Source organism: Salmo salar, chromosome 01, assembly GCF_965601325.2.
Source record: "Salmo salar chromosome 01, fSalSal1, whole genome shotgun sequence".
NCBI lineage: Eukaryota > Metazoa > Chordata > Actinopteri > Salmoniformes > Salmonidae > Salmo > Salmo salar.
In genome coordinates, this window is record NC_138291.1 from 92,069,389 (window position 1) to 92,086,156 (window position 16,768).

Below are 16,768 nucleotides of genomic sequence, written 5' to 3' on the forward strand. Positions count from 1 at the left end.
GCTAGAGTTAGGGTTGCAGCTGGAGCTAGGGTTAGGGTTGCAGCTGGAGCTAGGGTTAGGGTTGCAGCTGGAACTAAGGTTAGGGTTGCAGCTGGAGCTAGGGTTAGGGTTGCAGCTGGAGCTAGGGTTAGGGTTGCAGCTGGAGCTAGGGTTAGGGTTGCAGCTGGAGCTAGGGTTAGGGTTGCAGCTGGAGCTAGGGTTAGGGTTGCAGCTGGAGCTAAGGTTAGGGTTGCAGCTGGAGCTAGGGTTAGGGTTGCAGCTGGAGATAGGGTTAGGGTTGCAGCTGGAGCTAGGGTTAGGGTTGCAGCTGGAGCTAAGGTTAGGGTTGCAGCTGAAGCTAGGGTTAGGGTTGCAGCTGGAGATAGGGTTAGGGTTAGAGTTGCAGCTGGAGCTAGGGTTAGGGTTGCAGCTTGAGCTAGGGTTAGATTTGCAGCTGGAGCTAGGGTTAGGGTTGCAGCTGGAGCTAGGGTTAGGGTTACGGCTGGAGCTAGGGTTAGGGTTGCGGCTGGAGCTAGGGTTAGGGTTGCAGCTGGAGCTAGGGTTAGGGTTGCAGCTGGAGCTAGGGTTAGGGTTGCGGCTGGAGCTAGGGTTAGAGTTGCAGCTGGAGTTAAGGTTAGGGTTGCAGCTGGAGATAGGGTTAGGGTTGCAGCTGGAGATAGGGTTAGGGTTGCAGCTGGAAATAGAGTTGGGGTTGCAGCTGGAACTAGAGTTGGGGTTGCAATTGGAGCTAGGGTTAGGGTTGCAGCTGGAGCTAGAGTTGGGGTTGCAGCTGGAGCTAGAGTTGGGGTTGCAATTGGAGCTAGGGTTAGGATTGAGTCTGGAGCTAGAGTTGGGGTTGCAGCTGGAGCAAGGGTTAGGGTTGAGTCTGGAGCTAGAGTTGGGGTTGAGTCTGGAGCTAGGGTTAGGGTTGCAGCTGAAGCTAGGGTTAGGGTTGCAGCTGGAGATAGGGTTAGGGTTGAGGCTGGAGCTAGAGTTGAGGTTGCAGCTGGAGATAGGGTTAGATTTGCAGCTGAAGCTAGGGTTAAGGTTGCAGCTGGAGATAGGGTTAGGGTTGCAGCTGAAGCTAGGGTTAGGATTGCAGCTGGAGCTAGGGTTAGGGTTGCAGCTGAAGCTAGGCCTAGGGTTGCAGCTGGAGATAGGGTTAGGGTTGCAGCTGGAGCTAGGGTTAGGGTTGCAGCTGGAGATAGGGTTAGGGTTGCAGCTGGAGATAGGGTTAGGGTTAGGGTTGCAGCTGGAGCTAGGGTTAGGGTTGCAGCTGGAGCTAGGGTTAGATTTGCAGCTGGAGCTAGGGTTAGGGTTGCAGCTGGAGCTAGGGTTAGGGTTGCAGCTGGAGCTAGGGTTAGGGTTGAGGCTGGAGCTAGAGTTGGGGTTGCAGCTGGAGTTAGGGTTAGGGTTGCAGCTGAAGCTAGGGTTAGGGTTGCAGCTGGAGATAGGGTTAGGGTTAGGGTTGCAGCTGGAGCTAGGGTTAAGGTTGCAGCTGGAGCTAGGGTTAGATTTGCAGCTGGAGCTAGGGTTAGGGTTGCAGCTGGAGCTAGGGTTAGGGTTACGGCTGGAGCTAGGGTTAGGGTTGCGGCTGGAGCTAGGGTTAGGGTTGCAGCTGGAGCTAGAGTTAGGGTTGCAGCTGGAGCTAGGGTTAGGGTTGCAGCTGGAGCTAGGGTTAGGGTTGCAGCTGGAACTAAGGTTAGGGTTGCAGCTGGAGCTAGGGTTAGGGTTGCAGCTGGAGCTAGGGTTAGGGTTGCAGCTGGAGCTAGGGTTAGGGTTGCAGCTGGAGCTAAGGTTAGGGTTGCAGCTGAAGCTAGGGTTAGGGTTGCAGCTGGAGCTAGGGTTAGGGTTGCAGCTGGAGCTAGGGTTAGGGTTACGGCTGGAGCTAGGGTTAGGGTTGCGGCTGGAGCTAGGGTTAGGGTTGCAGCTGGAGCTAGGGTTAGGGTTGCAGCTGATGCTAGGGTTAGGGTTGCGGCTAGAGCTAGGGTTAGGGTTGCAGCTGGAGTTAAGGTTAGGGTTGCAGCTGGAGATAGGGTTAGGGTTGCAGCTGGAGCTAGGGTTAGGGTTGCAGCTGGCGATAGGGTTAGGGTTGAGGCTGGAGCTAGAGTTGGGGTTGCAGCTGGAGATAGGGTTAGGGTTGCAGCTGAAGCTAGGGTTAGGGTTGCAGCTGAAGCTAGGGTTAGGATTGCAGCTGGAGCTAGGGTTAGATTTGCAGCTGGAGCTAGGGTTAGGGTTGCAGCTGGAGCTAGGGTTAGGGTTGCAGCTGGAGCTAGGGTTAGGTTTGAGTCTGGAGCTAGAGTTGGGGTTGAGTCTGGAGCTAGGGTTAGGGTTGCAGCTGAAGCTAGGGTTAGGGTTGCAGCTGGAGATAGGGTTAGGGTTGAGGCTGGAGCTAGAGTTGAGGTTGCAGCTGGAGATAGGGTTAGATTTGCAGCTGAAGCTAGGGTTAAGGTTGCAGCTGGAGATAGGGTTAGGGTTGCAGCTGAAGCTAGGCCTAGGGTTGCAGCTGGAGATAGGGTTAGGGTTGCAGCTGGAGCTAGGGTTAGGGTTGCAGCTGGAGATAGGGTTAGGGTTGCAGCTGGAGATAGGGTTAGGGTTAGGGTTGCAGCTGGAGCTAGGGTTAGGGTTGCAGCTGGAGCTAGGGTTAGATTTGCAGCTGGAGCTAGGGTTAGGGTTGCAGCTGGAGCTAGGGTTAGGGTTGCAGCTGGAGCTAGGGTTAGGGTTGAGGCTGGAGCTAGAGTTGGGGTTGCAGCTGGAGTTAGGGTTAGGGTTGCAGCTGAAGCTAGGGTTAGGGTTGCAGCTGGAGATAGGGTTAGGGTTAGGGTTGCAGCTGGAGCTAGGGTTAAGGTTGCAGCTGGAGCTAGGGTTAGATTTGCAGCTGGAGCTAGGGTTAGGGTTGCAGCTGGAGCTAGGGTTAAGGTTACGGCTGGAGCTAGGGTTAGGGTTGCGGCTGGAGCTAGGGTTAGGGTTGCAGCTGGAGCTAGAGTTAGGGTTGCAGCTGGAGCTAGGGTTAGGGTTGCAGCTGGAGCTAGGGTTAGGGTTGCAGCTGGAACTAAGGTTAGGGTTGCAGCTGGAGCTAGGGTTAGGGTTGCAGCTGGAGCTAGGGTTAGGGTTGCAGCTGGAGCTAGGGTTAGGGTTGCAGCTGGAGCTAAGGTTAGGGTTGCAGCTGAAGCTAGGGTTAGGGTTGCAGCTGGAGCTAGGGTTAGGGTTGCAGCTGGAGCTAGGGTTAGGGTTACGGCTGGAGCTAGGGTTAGGGTTGCGGCTGGAGCTAGGGTTAGGGTTGCAGCTGGAGCTAGGGTTAGGGTTGCAGCTGATGCTAGGGTTAGGGTTGCGGCTAGAGCTAGGGTTAGGGTTGCAGCTGGAGTTAAGGTTAGGGTTGCAGCTGGAGATAGGGTTAGGGTTGCAGCTGGAGCTAGGGTTAGGGTTGCAGCTGGAGATAGGGTTAGGGTTGAGGCTGGAGCTAGAGTTGGGGTTGCAGCTGGAGATAGGGTTAGGGTTGCAGCTGAAGCTAGGGTTAGGGTTGCAGCTGGAGATAGGGTTAGATATGCAGCTGGAGATAGGGTTAGATTTGCAACTGGAGCTAGGGTTAGGGTTGCAGCTGGAGCTAGGGTTAGGGTTGCAGCTGGAGATAGGGTTAGATTTGCAGCTGAAGCTAGGGTTAGGGTTGCAGCTGAAGCTAGGGTTAGGGTTGCAGCTGGAGCTAGGGTTAGGGTTGCAGCTGGAGCTAAGGTTAGGGTTGCAGCTGGAACTAGGGTTAGGGTTGCAGCTGGAGCTAGGGTTAGGGTTGCAGATGGAGATAGTGTTAGGGTTGCAGCTGGAGCTAGGGTTAGGGTTGCAGCTGGAGCTAAGGTTAGGGTTGCAGCTGAAGCTAGGGTTAGGGTTGCAGCTGGAGATAGGGTTAGGGTTAGGGTTGCAGCTGGAGGTAGAGTTAGGGTTGCAGCTGGAGCTAGGGTTAGATTTGCAGCTGGAGCTAGGGTTAGGGTTGCAGCTGGAGCTAGGGTTAGGGTTGCAGCCAGAGCTAGGGTTAGGGTTGCAGCTGGAGCTAGGGTTAGGGTTGCAGCTGGAGCTAGGGTTAGGGTTGCAGCTGATGCTAGGGTTAGGGTTGCGGCTGGAGCTAGGGTTAGGGTTGCAGCTGGAGTTAAGGTTAGGGTTGCAGCTGGAGATAGGTTTAGGGTTGCAGCTGGAGCTAGGGTTAGGGTTGCAGCTGGAGATAGGGTTAGGGTTGAGGCTGGAGCTAGAGTTGGGGTTGCAGCTGGAGATAGGGTTAGGGTTGCAGCTGAAGCTAGGGTTAGGGTTGCAGCTGGAGATAGGGTTAGATATGCAGCTGGAGATAGGGTTAGATTTGCAACTGGAGCTAGGGTTAGGGTTGCAGCTGGAGCTAGGGTTAGGGTTGCAGCTGGAGATAGGGTTAGATTTGCAGCTGAAGCTAGTGTTAGGGTTGCAGCTGAAGCTAGGGTTAGGGTTGCAGCTGGAGCTAGGGTTAGGGTTGCAGCTGGAGCTAAGGTTAGGGTTGCAGCTGGAGCTAGGGTTAGGGTTGCAGCTGGAGCTAGGGTTAGGGTTGCAGATGGAGATAGGGTTAGGGTTGCAGCTGGAGCTAGGGTTAGGGTTGCAGCTGGAGCTAAGGTTAGGGTTGCAGCTGAAGCTAGGGTTAGGGTTGCAGCTGGAGATAGGGTTAGGGTTAGGGTTGCAGCTGGAGGTAGAGTTAGGGTTGCAGCTGGAGCTAGGGTTAGATTTGCAGCTGGAGCTAGGGTTAGGGTTGCAGCTGGAGCTAGGGTTAGGGTTGCAGCCAGAGCTAGGGTTAGGGTTGCAGCTGGAGATAGGGTTAGATTTGCAGCTGAAGCTAGGGTTAGGGTTGCAGCTGGAGATAGGGTTAGGGTTGCAGCTGAAGCTAGGGTTAGGATTGCAGCTGGAGATAGGGTTAGGGTTGCAGCTGAAGCTAGCCCTAGGGTTGCAGCTGGAGATAGGGTTAGATTTGCAGCTGGAGCTAGGGTTAGGGTTGCAGCTGGAGCTAGGGTAAGGGTTGCAGCCGGAGCTAGGGTTAGGGTTGCAGCTGGAGATAGGGTTAGATTTGCAGCTGAAGCTAGGGTTAAGGTTGCAGCTGGAGATAGGGTGAGGGTTGCAGCTGAAGCTAGGGTTAGGATTGCAGCTGGAGATAGGGTTAGGGTTGCAGCTGAAGCTAGGCCTAGGGTTGCAGCTGGAGATAGGGTTAGATTTGCAGCTGGAGCTAGGGTTAGGGTTGCAGCTGGAGCTAGGGTTAGGGTTGAGGCTGGAGCTAGAGTTGGGGTTGCAACTGGAGATAGGGTTAGGGTTGCAGCTGAAGCTAGGGTTAGGGTTGCAGCTGGAGATAGGGTTAGGGTTAGGGTTGCAGCTGGAGCTAGGGTTAGGGTTGCAGCTGGAGCTAGGGTTAGGGTTAGGGTTGCAGCTGGAGCTAGGGTTAGATTTGCAGCTGGAGCTAGGGTTAGGGTTGCAGCTGGAGCTAGGGTTAGGGTTGAGGCTGGAGCTAGAGTTGGGGTTGCAACTGGAGATAGGGTTAGGGTTGCAGCTGAAGCTAGGGTTAGGGTTGCAGCTGGAGATAGGGTTAGGGTTAGGGTTGCAGCTGGAGCTAGGGTTAAGGTTGCAGCTGGAGCTAGGGTTAGATTTGCAGCTGGAGCTAGGGTTAGGGTTGCAGCTGTAGCTAGGGTTAGGGTTACGGCTGGAGCTAGGGTTAGGGTTGCGGCTGGAGCTAGGGTTAGGGTTGCAGCTGGAGCTAGGGTTAGGGTTGCAGCTGGAGCTAGGGTTAGGGTTGCAGCTGGAGCTAGGTTTAGGGTTGCAGCTGGAGCTAAGGTTAGGGTTGCAGCTGGAGCTAGGGTTAGGGTTGCAGCTGGAGCTAGGGTTAGGGTTGCAGCTGAAGCTAGGGTTAGGATTGCAGCTGGAGATAGGGTTAGGGTTGCAGCCGGAGCTAGGGTTAGGGTTGCAGCTGGAGATAGGGTTAGATTTGCAGCTGAAGCTAGGGTTAAGGTTGCAGCTGGAGATAGGGTGAGGGTTGCAGCTGAAGCTAGGGTTAGGATTGCAGCTGGAGATAGGGTTAGGGTTGCAGCTGAAGCTAGGCCTAGGGTTGCAGCTGGAGATAGGGTTAGATTTGCAGCTGGAGCTAGGGTTAGGGTTGCAGCTGGAGCTAGGGTTAGGGTTGAGGCTGGAGCTAGAGTTGGGGTTGCAACTGGAGATAGGGTTAGGGTTGCAGCTGAAGCTAGGGTTAGGGTTGCAGCTGGAGATAGGGTTAGGGTTAGGGTTGCAGCTGGAGCTAGGGTTAGGGTTGCAGCTGGAGCTAGGGTTAGGGTTAGGGTTGCAGCTGGAGCTAGGGTTAGATTTGCAGCTGGAGCTAGGGTTAGGGTTGCAGCTGGAGCTAGGGTTAGGGTTGAGGCTGGAGCTAGAGTTGGGGTTGCAACTGGAGATAGGGTTAGGGTTGCAGCTGAAGCTAGGGTTAGGGTTGCAGCTGGAGATAGGGTTAGGGTTAGGGTTGCAGCTGGAGCTAGGGTTAAGGTTGCAGCTGGAGCTAGGGTTAGATTTGCAGCTGGAGCTAGGGTTAGGGTTGCAGCTGTAGCTAGGGTTAGGGTTACGGCTGGAGCTAGGGTTAGGGTTGCGGCTGGAGCTAGGGTTAGGGTTGCAGCTGGAGCTAGGGTTAGGGTTGCAGCTGGAGCTAGGGTTAGGGTTGCAGCTGGAGCTAGGTTTAGGGTTGCAGCTGGAGCTAAGGTTAGGGTTGCAGCTGGAGCTAGGGTTAGGGTTGCAGCTGGAGCTAGGGTTAGGGTTGCAGCTGGAGATAGGGTTAGGGTTGCAGCTGGAGCTAGGGTTAGGGTTGCAGCTGGAGCTAAGGTTAGGGTTGCAGCTGAAGCTAGGGTTAGGGTTGCAGCTGGAGATAGGGTTAGGGTTAGGGTTGCAGCTGGAGCTAGGGTTAGGGTTGCAGCTGGAGCTAGGGTTAGGGTTGCAGCTGGAGCTAGGGTTAGGGTTGCAGCTGGAGATAGGGTTAGGGTTGCAGCTGAAGCTAGGCCTAGGGTTGCAGCTGGAGATAGGGTTAGATTTGCAGCTGGAGCTAGGGTTAGGGTTGCAGCTGGAGCTAGGGTAAGGGTTGCAGCCGGAGCTAGGGTTAGGGTTGCAGCTGGAGATAGGGTTAGATTTGCAGCTGAAGCTAGGGTTAAGGTTGCAGCTGGAGATAGGGTGAGGGTTGCAGCTGAAGCTAGGGTTAGGATTGCAGCTGGAGATAGGGTTAGGGTTGCAGCTGAAGCTAGGCCTAGGGTTGCAGCTGGAGATAGGGTTAGATTTGCAGCTGGAGCTAGGGTTAGGGTTGCAGCTGGAGCTAGGGTTAGGGTTGCAGCTGGAGATAGGGTTAGGGTTAGGGTTGCAGCTGGAGCTATGGTTAGGGTTGCAGCTGGAGCTAGGGTTAGGGTTAGGGTTGCAGCTGGAGCTAGGGTTAGATTTGCAGCTGGAGCTAGGGTTAGGGTTGCAGCTGGAGCTAGGGTTAGGGTTGAGGCTGGAGCTAGAGTTGGGGTTGCAACTGGAGATAGGGTTAGGGTTGCAGCTGAAGCTAGGGTTAGGGTTGCAGCTGGAGATAGGGTTAGGGTTAGGGTTGCAGCTGGAGCTAGGGTTAAGGTTGCAGCTGGAGCTAGGGTTAGATTTGCAGCTGGAGCTAGGGTTAGGGTTGCAGCTGGAGCTAGGGTTAGGGTTACGGCTGGAGCTAGGGTTAGGGTTGCGGCTGGAGCTAGGGTTAGGGTTGCAGCTGGAGCTAGGGTTAGGGTTGCAGCTGGAGCTAGGGTTAGGGTTGCAGCTGGAGCTAGGGTTAGGGTTGCAGCTGGAGCTAAGGTTAGGGTTGCAGCTGGAGCTAGGGTTAGGGTTGCAGCTGGAGCTAGGGTTAGGGTTGCAGCTGGAGATAGGGTTAGGGTTGCAGCTGGAGCTAGGGTTAGGGTTGCAGCTGGAGATAAGGTTAGGGTTGCAGCTGAAGCTAGGGTTAGGGTTGCAGCTGGAGATAGGGTTAGGGTTAGGGTTGCAGCTGGAGCTAGGGTTAGGGTTGCAGCTGGAGCTAGGGTTAGGGTTGCAGCTGGAGCTAGGGTTAGGGTTGCAGCTGGAGCTAGGGTTAGGGTTGCAGCTGGAGCTAGGGTTAGGGTTACGGCTGGAGCTAGGGTTAGGGTTGCGGCTGGAGCTAGGGTTAGGGTTGCAGCTGGAGCTAGGGTTAGGGTTGCAGCTGGAGCTAGGGTTAGGGTTGCGGCTGGAGCTAGGGTTAGGGTTGCAGCTGAAGTTAAGGTTAGGGTTGCAGCTGGAGATAGGGTTAGGGTTGCAGCTGGAGCTAGGGTTAGGGTTGCAGCTGGAGATAGGGTTAGGGTTGAGGCTGGAGCTAGAGTTGGGGTTGCAGCTGGAGATAGGGTTAGATATGCAGCTCAAGCTAGGGTTAGGGTTGCAGCTGGAGATAGGGTTAGATATGCAGCTGGAGATAGGGTTAGATTTGCAACTGGAGCTACGGTTAGGGTTGCAGCTGGAGCTAGGGTTAGGGTTGCAGCTGGAGATAGGGTTAGATTTGCAGCTGAAGCTAGGGTTAGGGTTGCAGCTGGAGCTAGTGTTAGGGTTGCAGCTGGAGCTAAGGTTAGGGTTGCAGCTGGAGCTAGGGTTAGGGTTGCAGCTGGAGCTAGGGTTAGGGTTGCAGCTGGAGATAGGGTTAGGGTTGCAGCTGGAGCTAGGGTTAGGGTTGCAGCTGGAGCTAAGGTTAGGGTTGCAGCTGAAGCTAGGGTTAGGGTTGCAGCTGGAGATAGGGTTAGGGTTAGGGTTGCAGCTGGAGGTAGAGTTAGGGTTGCAGCTGGAGCTAGGGTTAGATTTGCAGCTGGAGCTAGGGTTAGGGTTGCAGCTGGAGCTAGGGTTAGGGTTACGGCTGGAGCTAGGGTTAGGGTTACGGCTGGAGCTAGTGTTAGGGTTGCAGCTGGAGCTAGGGTTAGGGTTGCAGCTGGAGCTAGGGTTAGGGTTGCGGCTGGAGCTAGGGTTAGGGTTGCAGCTGGAGCTAAGGTTAGGGTTGCAGCTGGAGATAGGGTTAGGGTTGCAGCTGGAGCTAGGGTTAGGGTTGCAGCTGGAGATAGGGTTAGGGTTGAGGCTGGAGCTAGAGTTGGGGTTGCAGCTGGAGATAGGGTTAGGGTTGCAGCTGAAGCTAGGGTTAGGGTTGCAGCTGGAGATAGGGTTAGATATGCAGCTGGAGATAGGGTTAGATTTGCAACTGGAGCTAGGGTTAGGTTTGCAGCTGGAGCTAGGGTTAGGGTTGCAGCTGGAGATAGGGTTAGATTTGCAGCTGATGCTAGGGTTAGGGTTGCAGCTGGAGATAGGGTTAGGGTTGCAGCTGAAGCTAGGGTTAGGATTGCAGCTGGAGATAGGGTTAGGGTTGCAGCTGAAGCTAGGCCTAGGGTTGCAGCTGGAGATAGGGTTAGATTTGCAGCTGGAGCTAGGGTTAGGGTTGCAGCTGGAGCTAGGGTAAGGGTTGCAGCTGGAGCTAGGGCTAAGGTTAGGGTTACCTCTCTGTGGCTGTAGTCTGGATGCCTCCATGGGTCACTAGGGCCCAGTATTTCCCCTCATTAGTCCGGAACAGACACTTCTTGCTGTCCTTGTCTATCTCCATCTGGAACGTCTCCAGGTCCGTCTCGTCCTCCTGATTGGCCGAGATGCTCACTCCTGGGAGGGGCCAGAGGTGCGACATCAGTTAAGTTCCTTTTCTGATATGTTCAGTCCGAAATCAATCCAACTGAAAGTTTTATTGATACCCTAATTCTTAGGGCTAGGCCCCTTCTTTCTCCATTTCCGCCTGAATGATGTGCCCAAAGTAAACTGCCTGTTGCTCAGGCCCTGAAGTCAGGATATGCATATAATTGGTACCATTGGAAAGAAAACACTTTGAAGTTTGTAGAAATGTTAAAATAATGTAGGAGAATATAGCACAATAGATATGATAGGAGAAAATCCAAAGAAAAACCAACCAGATTTTTGTTTTTGAGAGACCATCCTCTTAGAATGGCAAGTATAAAGACATTTCTACATTTCTATTCCTATGGCTTCCACAGGGTGTCAGCAGTCTATGTTCAGGGTTCCAGGCTTGTAATTTCAAAAACAAATGAGAAAAATCAGTTTTAGTACAGAGACACAGTCTTGGAAATTCGTGTTTGCGTGCGCCATGAAGACAGGACCTGCTAAAATCATTTTCCTATTGAACATACTTCTTTCCGCAAGAAATATTATAGTTTGATTACATTTTAGGGTATCTGAGGAGTAAATAGAAACTTATTTTGACTTGTTGAAACAAAGTTTAGGGGTAGATTTTCGGATTCCTTTCTCTGCATGTTGAACGAGTGGATTACTCAAATCGATGGCGCCAACTAAACAGACCTTTTGGGATATAAAGAAGGGTTTTATCTAACAAAACAACACTACATGTTATAGCTGGGACCATTTGGATGAGAAATCAGAGGAATATTTTCAAAACGTAAGTGAATATTTAATCGCTATTTGTAAATTTATGAAACCTGTGCCGGTGGAAAAATATTTTGATGTGGGGCGCCGTCCTCAAACAATTGCATGGCATGTTTTTTCTGTAATAGCTACTGTAAATTGGACAGTGCCGTTAGATTCACAAGAATTTAAGCTTTCAACCGATATAAGACACTTATATGTACCTAAATGTTTAAGCTAGCGGGACACCTAGGCCTAAAAGGCCGTCATTACAGGCTGTCTGAAATCTATGGGCAAACACTCTTAAACTAACACGTGTGGATGACTCACTATACTGTTAAAAACCTCTGTCCATTATGCCGAATGCTAATAGCATTAACATTAATTACATACTGAAACAAAATAAAAATGCAACATGCAACAATTTCAAAGATTTTACTGAGTTACAGTTCATATAGGGAAATCCGTCAATTAAAATACATTAATTAGGCCCTAATCTATGGATTTCACATGACTGGGAATATAGATGTGCATCTGTTGGTCAAAGATACCTTCCAAAAAATATATAGGGGTGTGGATCATCATCTCCTTTGCAAAGAGTTGATCAGGCTGTTGTCCCACTCCTCTCAATGGCTGTGCAAAGTTGCTGGAACATGCTGTTGTACATGTTGATCCAGAGCATCCCAAACATGCTCAATGGGTGACATGTCTGGTGAGTATGCAAGCCATGGAAGAACTGGGACATCTTCAGCTTCCAGGAATTGTGTACAGATCCTTTCGCATTATTTATTTTCTTAGGCAAGTCAGTTAATAACAAATTCTTATTTGCAATGATGGCCTAGGAACAGTGGGTTAACTGCCTTGTTCATGGGCAGAATGACAGATTTTTTTCCCTTGTCAGCTCGGGGATTCAATCTAGCAACCTTTCGGTTAATGGCCCAACGCTCTAACCACTAGGATACCTGCTGCCCGACTATATGTTTCATGCTGAAACATGAGGTGATGGCGGCAGATAAATGGCACGATCTCGTCATGTTATCTCTGTGCATTCAAATTGCCATCGTTTGTTGTCGGTAGCTTATGCCTGCCCATATCATAACCCCACCACCACCATGGGGCACTCTGTTCGCAACGTTGGCATCAGAAAACCACTTGCTCACATAATGCCACACACGTGGTCTGTGGTTGTGAGGCCGGGTTGGACATACTGCCAAATTCTCCAAAACAATGTTGGAGGTGGCTTATGGTAGAGAAATAAACATTCAATTATCTGGCAACAGCTCTGGTGGACTTTCCTGCAGTCAGCATGCCTATTGCACGCTCCCTCAAAACTTGAGACATCTGTGGCATTGTGTGTGTGACAAAATAGCTGATTTTAGAGTGGCTTTTTATTGTCCCAGCATAAGGTTCACCTGTGTAATGATCATCTTGTTTAATCAGCTTCTTGATATTCCACAACTGTCAGGTGGATGGATTATCTTGGCAAAGGAGAAATGCTCACTAACAGGGATGTAAACAAATTTCTGCACAACATTTGAGAGAAATAAGCTTTTTGTGTATTTGGAACATTTCTGGGATCTTTTATTTCAGCTCAGGAAACATGGGACTAACACTTTACATGTTGCTTTTATATTTTTGTTCAATATAGTTTAGTAGAGCTTGAAAGCCATTCACTAGTCTACTGTACATTCCTTATTTATTCTCTGGATTGAAAACCGCCTTAGTTACCTAAAACCGTACTTTAGCCACATAGCACATCTTTTTAGGAGGCCTTTACACACTGACCAATAAAAACATGTGGCTTGAAACAGGTCCATCCAATCAAATCAAAGTTTATTGGTCATGTACTCAGATTTGCAGGTGTTATAGCAAGTGCAGCAAAATGCTTATTTACTAGCTCAAACAGTGCAATAGAATGTCTTGAAAATACAATACAAATAAAATCAAAACAGAAATAACAATCCAGAGTAGATATATTAGAGTGAGAATGTGTCAGAATCCAGAATATATATACACGGTATGTATAGACAGTATAGAATGTGTCAGAATCCAGAATATAAATACATGGTGTGTATAGACAGTATAGAATGTGTCAGAATCCAGAATATAAATACACACACACACACACACACACACACACACACACACACACACACACACACACACACACACACACACACACACACACACACACACACACACACACACACACACACACCACACACACACACACACATCACTAGCCCTTTGTGACCAAAACAGGCAGTTTGATTTGCCCATGCTGTAAACAATTAACCCATTAATTCATTAATGTTCAACACAAAATGTTAGCCTTTTTCGTGGTATCCATGTTGTGGTTTGTATTAGGAAACAAACAATAGCACAACACCACAACAAAGCCCTGGTGAAACAGATTGTGGAGGGCTCACGCCAACATTAGACGTATCCCAGAATATCCTTAAATCATTTTGTTAATCCTTTAATGACACAGATCCCTTACCCATCTATCCCCCGTCCACTCCTCCTCCCGTCTCTATCTATCCCCCATCCACTCCTCCTCCCTTCTCTATCTATCCCCATCCACTCCTCCTCCCTTCTCTATCTATCCCCGTCCACTCCTCCTCCCGTCTCTATCTATCCCCCATCCACTCATCCTCCCTTCTCTATCTATCCCCATCCACTCCTCCTCCCTTCTCTATCTATCCCCGTCCACTCCTACTCCCGTCTCTATCTATCCCCGTCCACTACTACTCCCGTCTCTATCTATCCCCGTCCACTCCTACTCCCGTCTCTATCTATCCCCGTCCACTCCTCCTCCCGTCTCTATCTATCCCCCATCCACTCCTCCTCCCTTCTCTATCTATCCCCGTCCACTCCTCCTCCCTTCTCTATCTATCCCCGTCCACTCCTACTCCCGTCTCTATCTATCCCCGTCCACTCCTCCTCCCGTCTCTATCTATCCCCCATCCACTCCTCTTCCCTTCTCTATCTATCCCCATCCACTCCTCCTCCCGTCTCTATCTATCCCCGTCCACTCCTCCTCCCTTCGCTATCTATCCCCGTCCACTCCTCCTCCCTTCTCTATCTATCCCCGTCCACTCCTCCTCCCGTCTCTATCTATCCCCGTCCACTTCTCCTCCCTTCTCTATCTATCCCCGTCCACTCCTCCTCCCGTCTCTATCTATCCCCATCCACTCCTCCTCCCGTCTCTATCTATCCCCGTCCACTCCTCCTCCCGTCTCTATCTATCCCCGTCCACTCCTCCTCCCGTCTCTATCTATCCCCGTCCACTCCTCCTCCCGTCTCTATCTATCCCCCGTCCACTCCTCCTCCCGTCTCTATCTATCCCCGTCCACTCCTCCTCCCGTCTCTATCTATCCCCGTCCACTGCTCCTCCTGTCTCTATCTATCCCCGTCCACTCCTCCTCCCGTCTCTATCTATCCCCGTCCACTCCTCCTCCTGTCTCTATCTATCCCCCGTCCACTCCTCCTCCCGTCTCTATCTATCCCCATCCACTCCTCCTCCCTTCTCTATCTATCCCCCGTCCACTCCTCCTCCCGTCTCTATCTATCCCCCGTCCACTCCTCCTCCCGTCTCTATCTATCCCCGTCCACTCCTCCTCCCGTCTCTATCTATCCCCGTCCACTCCTCCTCCCGTCTCTGTCTATCCCCGTCCACTCCTCCTCCCTTCGCTATCTATCCCCCGTCCACTCCTCCTCCCTTCTCTATCTATCCCCGTCCACTCCTCCTCCCGTCTCTATCTATCCCCGTCCACTCCTCCTCCCTTCTCTATCTATCCCCATCCACTCCTCCTCCCGTCTCTATCTATCCCCGTCTCTATCTATCCCCGTCCACTCCTCTTCCCGTCTCTATCTATCCCCGTCCACTCCTCCTCCCGTCTCTATCTATCCCCCATCCACTCCTCCTCCCGTCTCTATCTATCCCCGTCCACTCCTCCTCCCGTCTCTATCTATCCCCGTCCACTCCTCCTCCCTTCTCTATCTATCCCCATCCACTCCTCCTCCCGTCTCTATCTATCCCCGTCCACTCCTCCTCCCGTCTCTATCTATCCCCGTCCACTCCTCCTCCCGTCTCAATCTATCCCCGTCCACTCCTCCTCCCGTCTCTATCTATCCCGTCCACTCCTCCTCCCATCTCAATCTATCCTCGTCCACTCCTCCTCCCGTCTCTATCTATCCCCGTCCACTCCTCCTCCCGTCTCAATCTATCCCCGTCCACTCCTCCTCCCGTCTCTATCTATCCCCGTCCACTCCTCCTCCCGTCTCTATCTATCCCCGTCCACTCCTCTTCCCGTCTCTATCTATCCCCCATCCACTCCTCCTCCCGTCTCTATCTATCCCCGTCCACTCCTCCTCCCGTCTCTATCTATCCCCGTCCACTCCTCTTCCAGTCTCTATCTATCCCCCATCCACTCCTCCTCCCGTCTCTATCTATCCCCCATCCACTCCTCCTCCCGTCTCTATCTATCCCCGTCCACTCCTCTTCCCGTCTCTATCTATCCCCGTCCACTCCTCTTCCCGTCTCTATCTATCCCCATCCACTCCTCCTCCCATCTCTATCTATCCCCCATCCACTCCTCCTCCCATCTCTATCTATCCCCCATCCACTCCTCCTCCCGTCTCTATCCCCCTCTCTCTCTCCCAGTGGGGCCATGCTCTAAGGAGCTTTGGAGTGCCAATCTGCCAATCCATTCAATCCGCAAATGAAAGAGGGAAGGGAAAAAAAGAATAAGAAAAAAGAGCAGATTGTTTGGTCCATGCTCAGTGGGAGAGGCCGACGCTTCCACACCAACCACCGGCTTTAATTTGCATGCACACCAACGGACACAGGCATGCACACATTTAAGCATTTCACTGTAAAGGTTACACCTGCTGTATTCGGCGCATGTGACAAATACAATGTGATTTGATTTAGGCAGATTCTGTCAGCCCCTTCACTTGACTAACCAGTCTCATACACTGGGGTCCTCCTAAGTTACACTGAGGTTTCTAAAGCAACTATAAGCCTATCCCCCAGTACAGGAGTGTAAAAACCTCTCCTCTATCTTATCACCAGGGCTAGTTTGTTTGATCGGATTCTCATCTCAGCAGTGCGTCACGCTTTATTGTCCATTTCACAGCACATCATCACCATAACAGTTTACGGAGCTCAGCTGTGATCACACTACAGCCCATCTAGAAAGAAAGAGGAGAGAAAGGAGGACAGAATGAGAGAGGAAGAAGACAGGAATCAGGGGCCATTAATAGAAGATGATATACCTATCTGATATCTTGAAAGGCTTTGCTGTCTCCATGGTTAGTCCAGTATACCAGATGCTGCCATTTAGATGGTGGCCTGGTGTTGCACACTAACTGCTACACAGCCCAGGGCAGTGGTTTCACACCTTTACTAGGGGATGCCCAGACGTTTAGCAATTTTGTTGTAATCCTGAACTAGCCGACCTGATTCACCTCCTCAAGGGCTTGATTATTAGTTGACAAGTTGAATCAAGTGTGCTAGCCATGGAATAGTTCAAATGGAACAGCTGGGGGTCCCTGAGGAGAGGTTTGAAAACCACTAGCCATTTCACACATCCCCTTGTGCTGCATTAGTCTAGTGTAAGGTTGGGAACAGACCCCAGACCCATCTCCACTTTCCTGGAGTTGGCCTACCTGGAAGCACATCCACCTGCCTGCCCACCCTAAACTGGATCAGGACCGGCTAATCCATCAGAGAGTTTCTCTGCCACCCATTATTAATGGTAAGGTGGCCCACTGTCCCCCTCCTCCTCTCTCAATCCCTCTCTCCATCCCTCTCTCCCCTTTGTATCTTTCTCACTTGCTCTCCTCCATGTCTGCTATTCTCGTTTTTTTCACTTTATTTATTTCACTACATCCTTCATCTGTCTATCAGACTGTGCCAGGATTGTGTGTGTGTGTGTGTGTTTGTGTGTGTGTGTGTGTGTGTGTGTGTGTGTGTGTGTGTGTGTGTGTGTGTGTGTGTGTGTGTGTGTGTGTGTGTGTGTGTGTGTGTGTGTGTGTGTGTGTGTGTGTGTGTGTGTGTGTGTGTGTGTGTGTGTGTGTGTGTATTTGAGCGTTCGTCTCTCTTCCATTTTCCGGCCAGAGAAGATCAGTGTACCCCAGGGAGGACAGAGAGGTGATGACAGACATGATAACAGATTTGATGCACACACACCACATGGACGCGTTAACAGAAAGAGAGAGGGAAGGCAGGAGAGAGAAGCCAAAAAAGAGGAGTTGGCTTGAAGAGAGAGAGAAGTATAAAGTCAGTTTCTGAGAGAGAGAGATAGATAGCTCTCTCGCTCCTCCTCCTCTCTGCTCT

General features: G+C 51.5%; 1 protein-coding gene across 1 annotated transcript in view; it reads right to left on the reverse strand.

Annotated features, from left to right (window-relative positions):
• LOC106610076 (fascin-2) overlaps nt 1-16,768 on the reverse strand; it is a 42,902-nt gene that overhangs the window by 8,871 nt on the left and 17,263 nt on the right. The window contains exon 3 of the mRNA XM_082978144.1: nt 9,498-9,654. Coding sequence (XP_082834270.1) covers nt 9,498-9,654 — 157 coding nt within the window. The remainder of the gene's footprint in view (nt 1-9,497; nt 9,655-16,768) is intronic.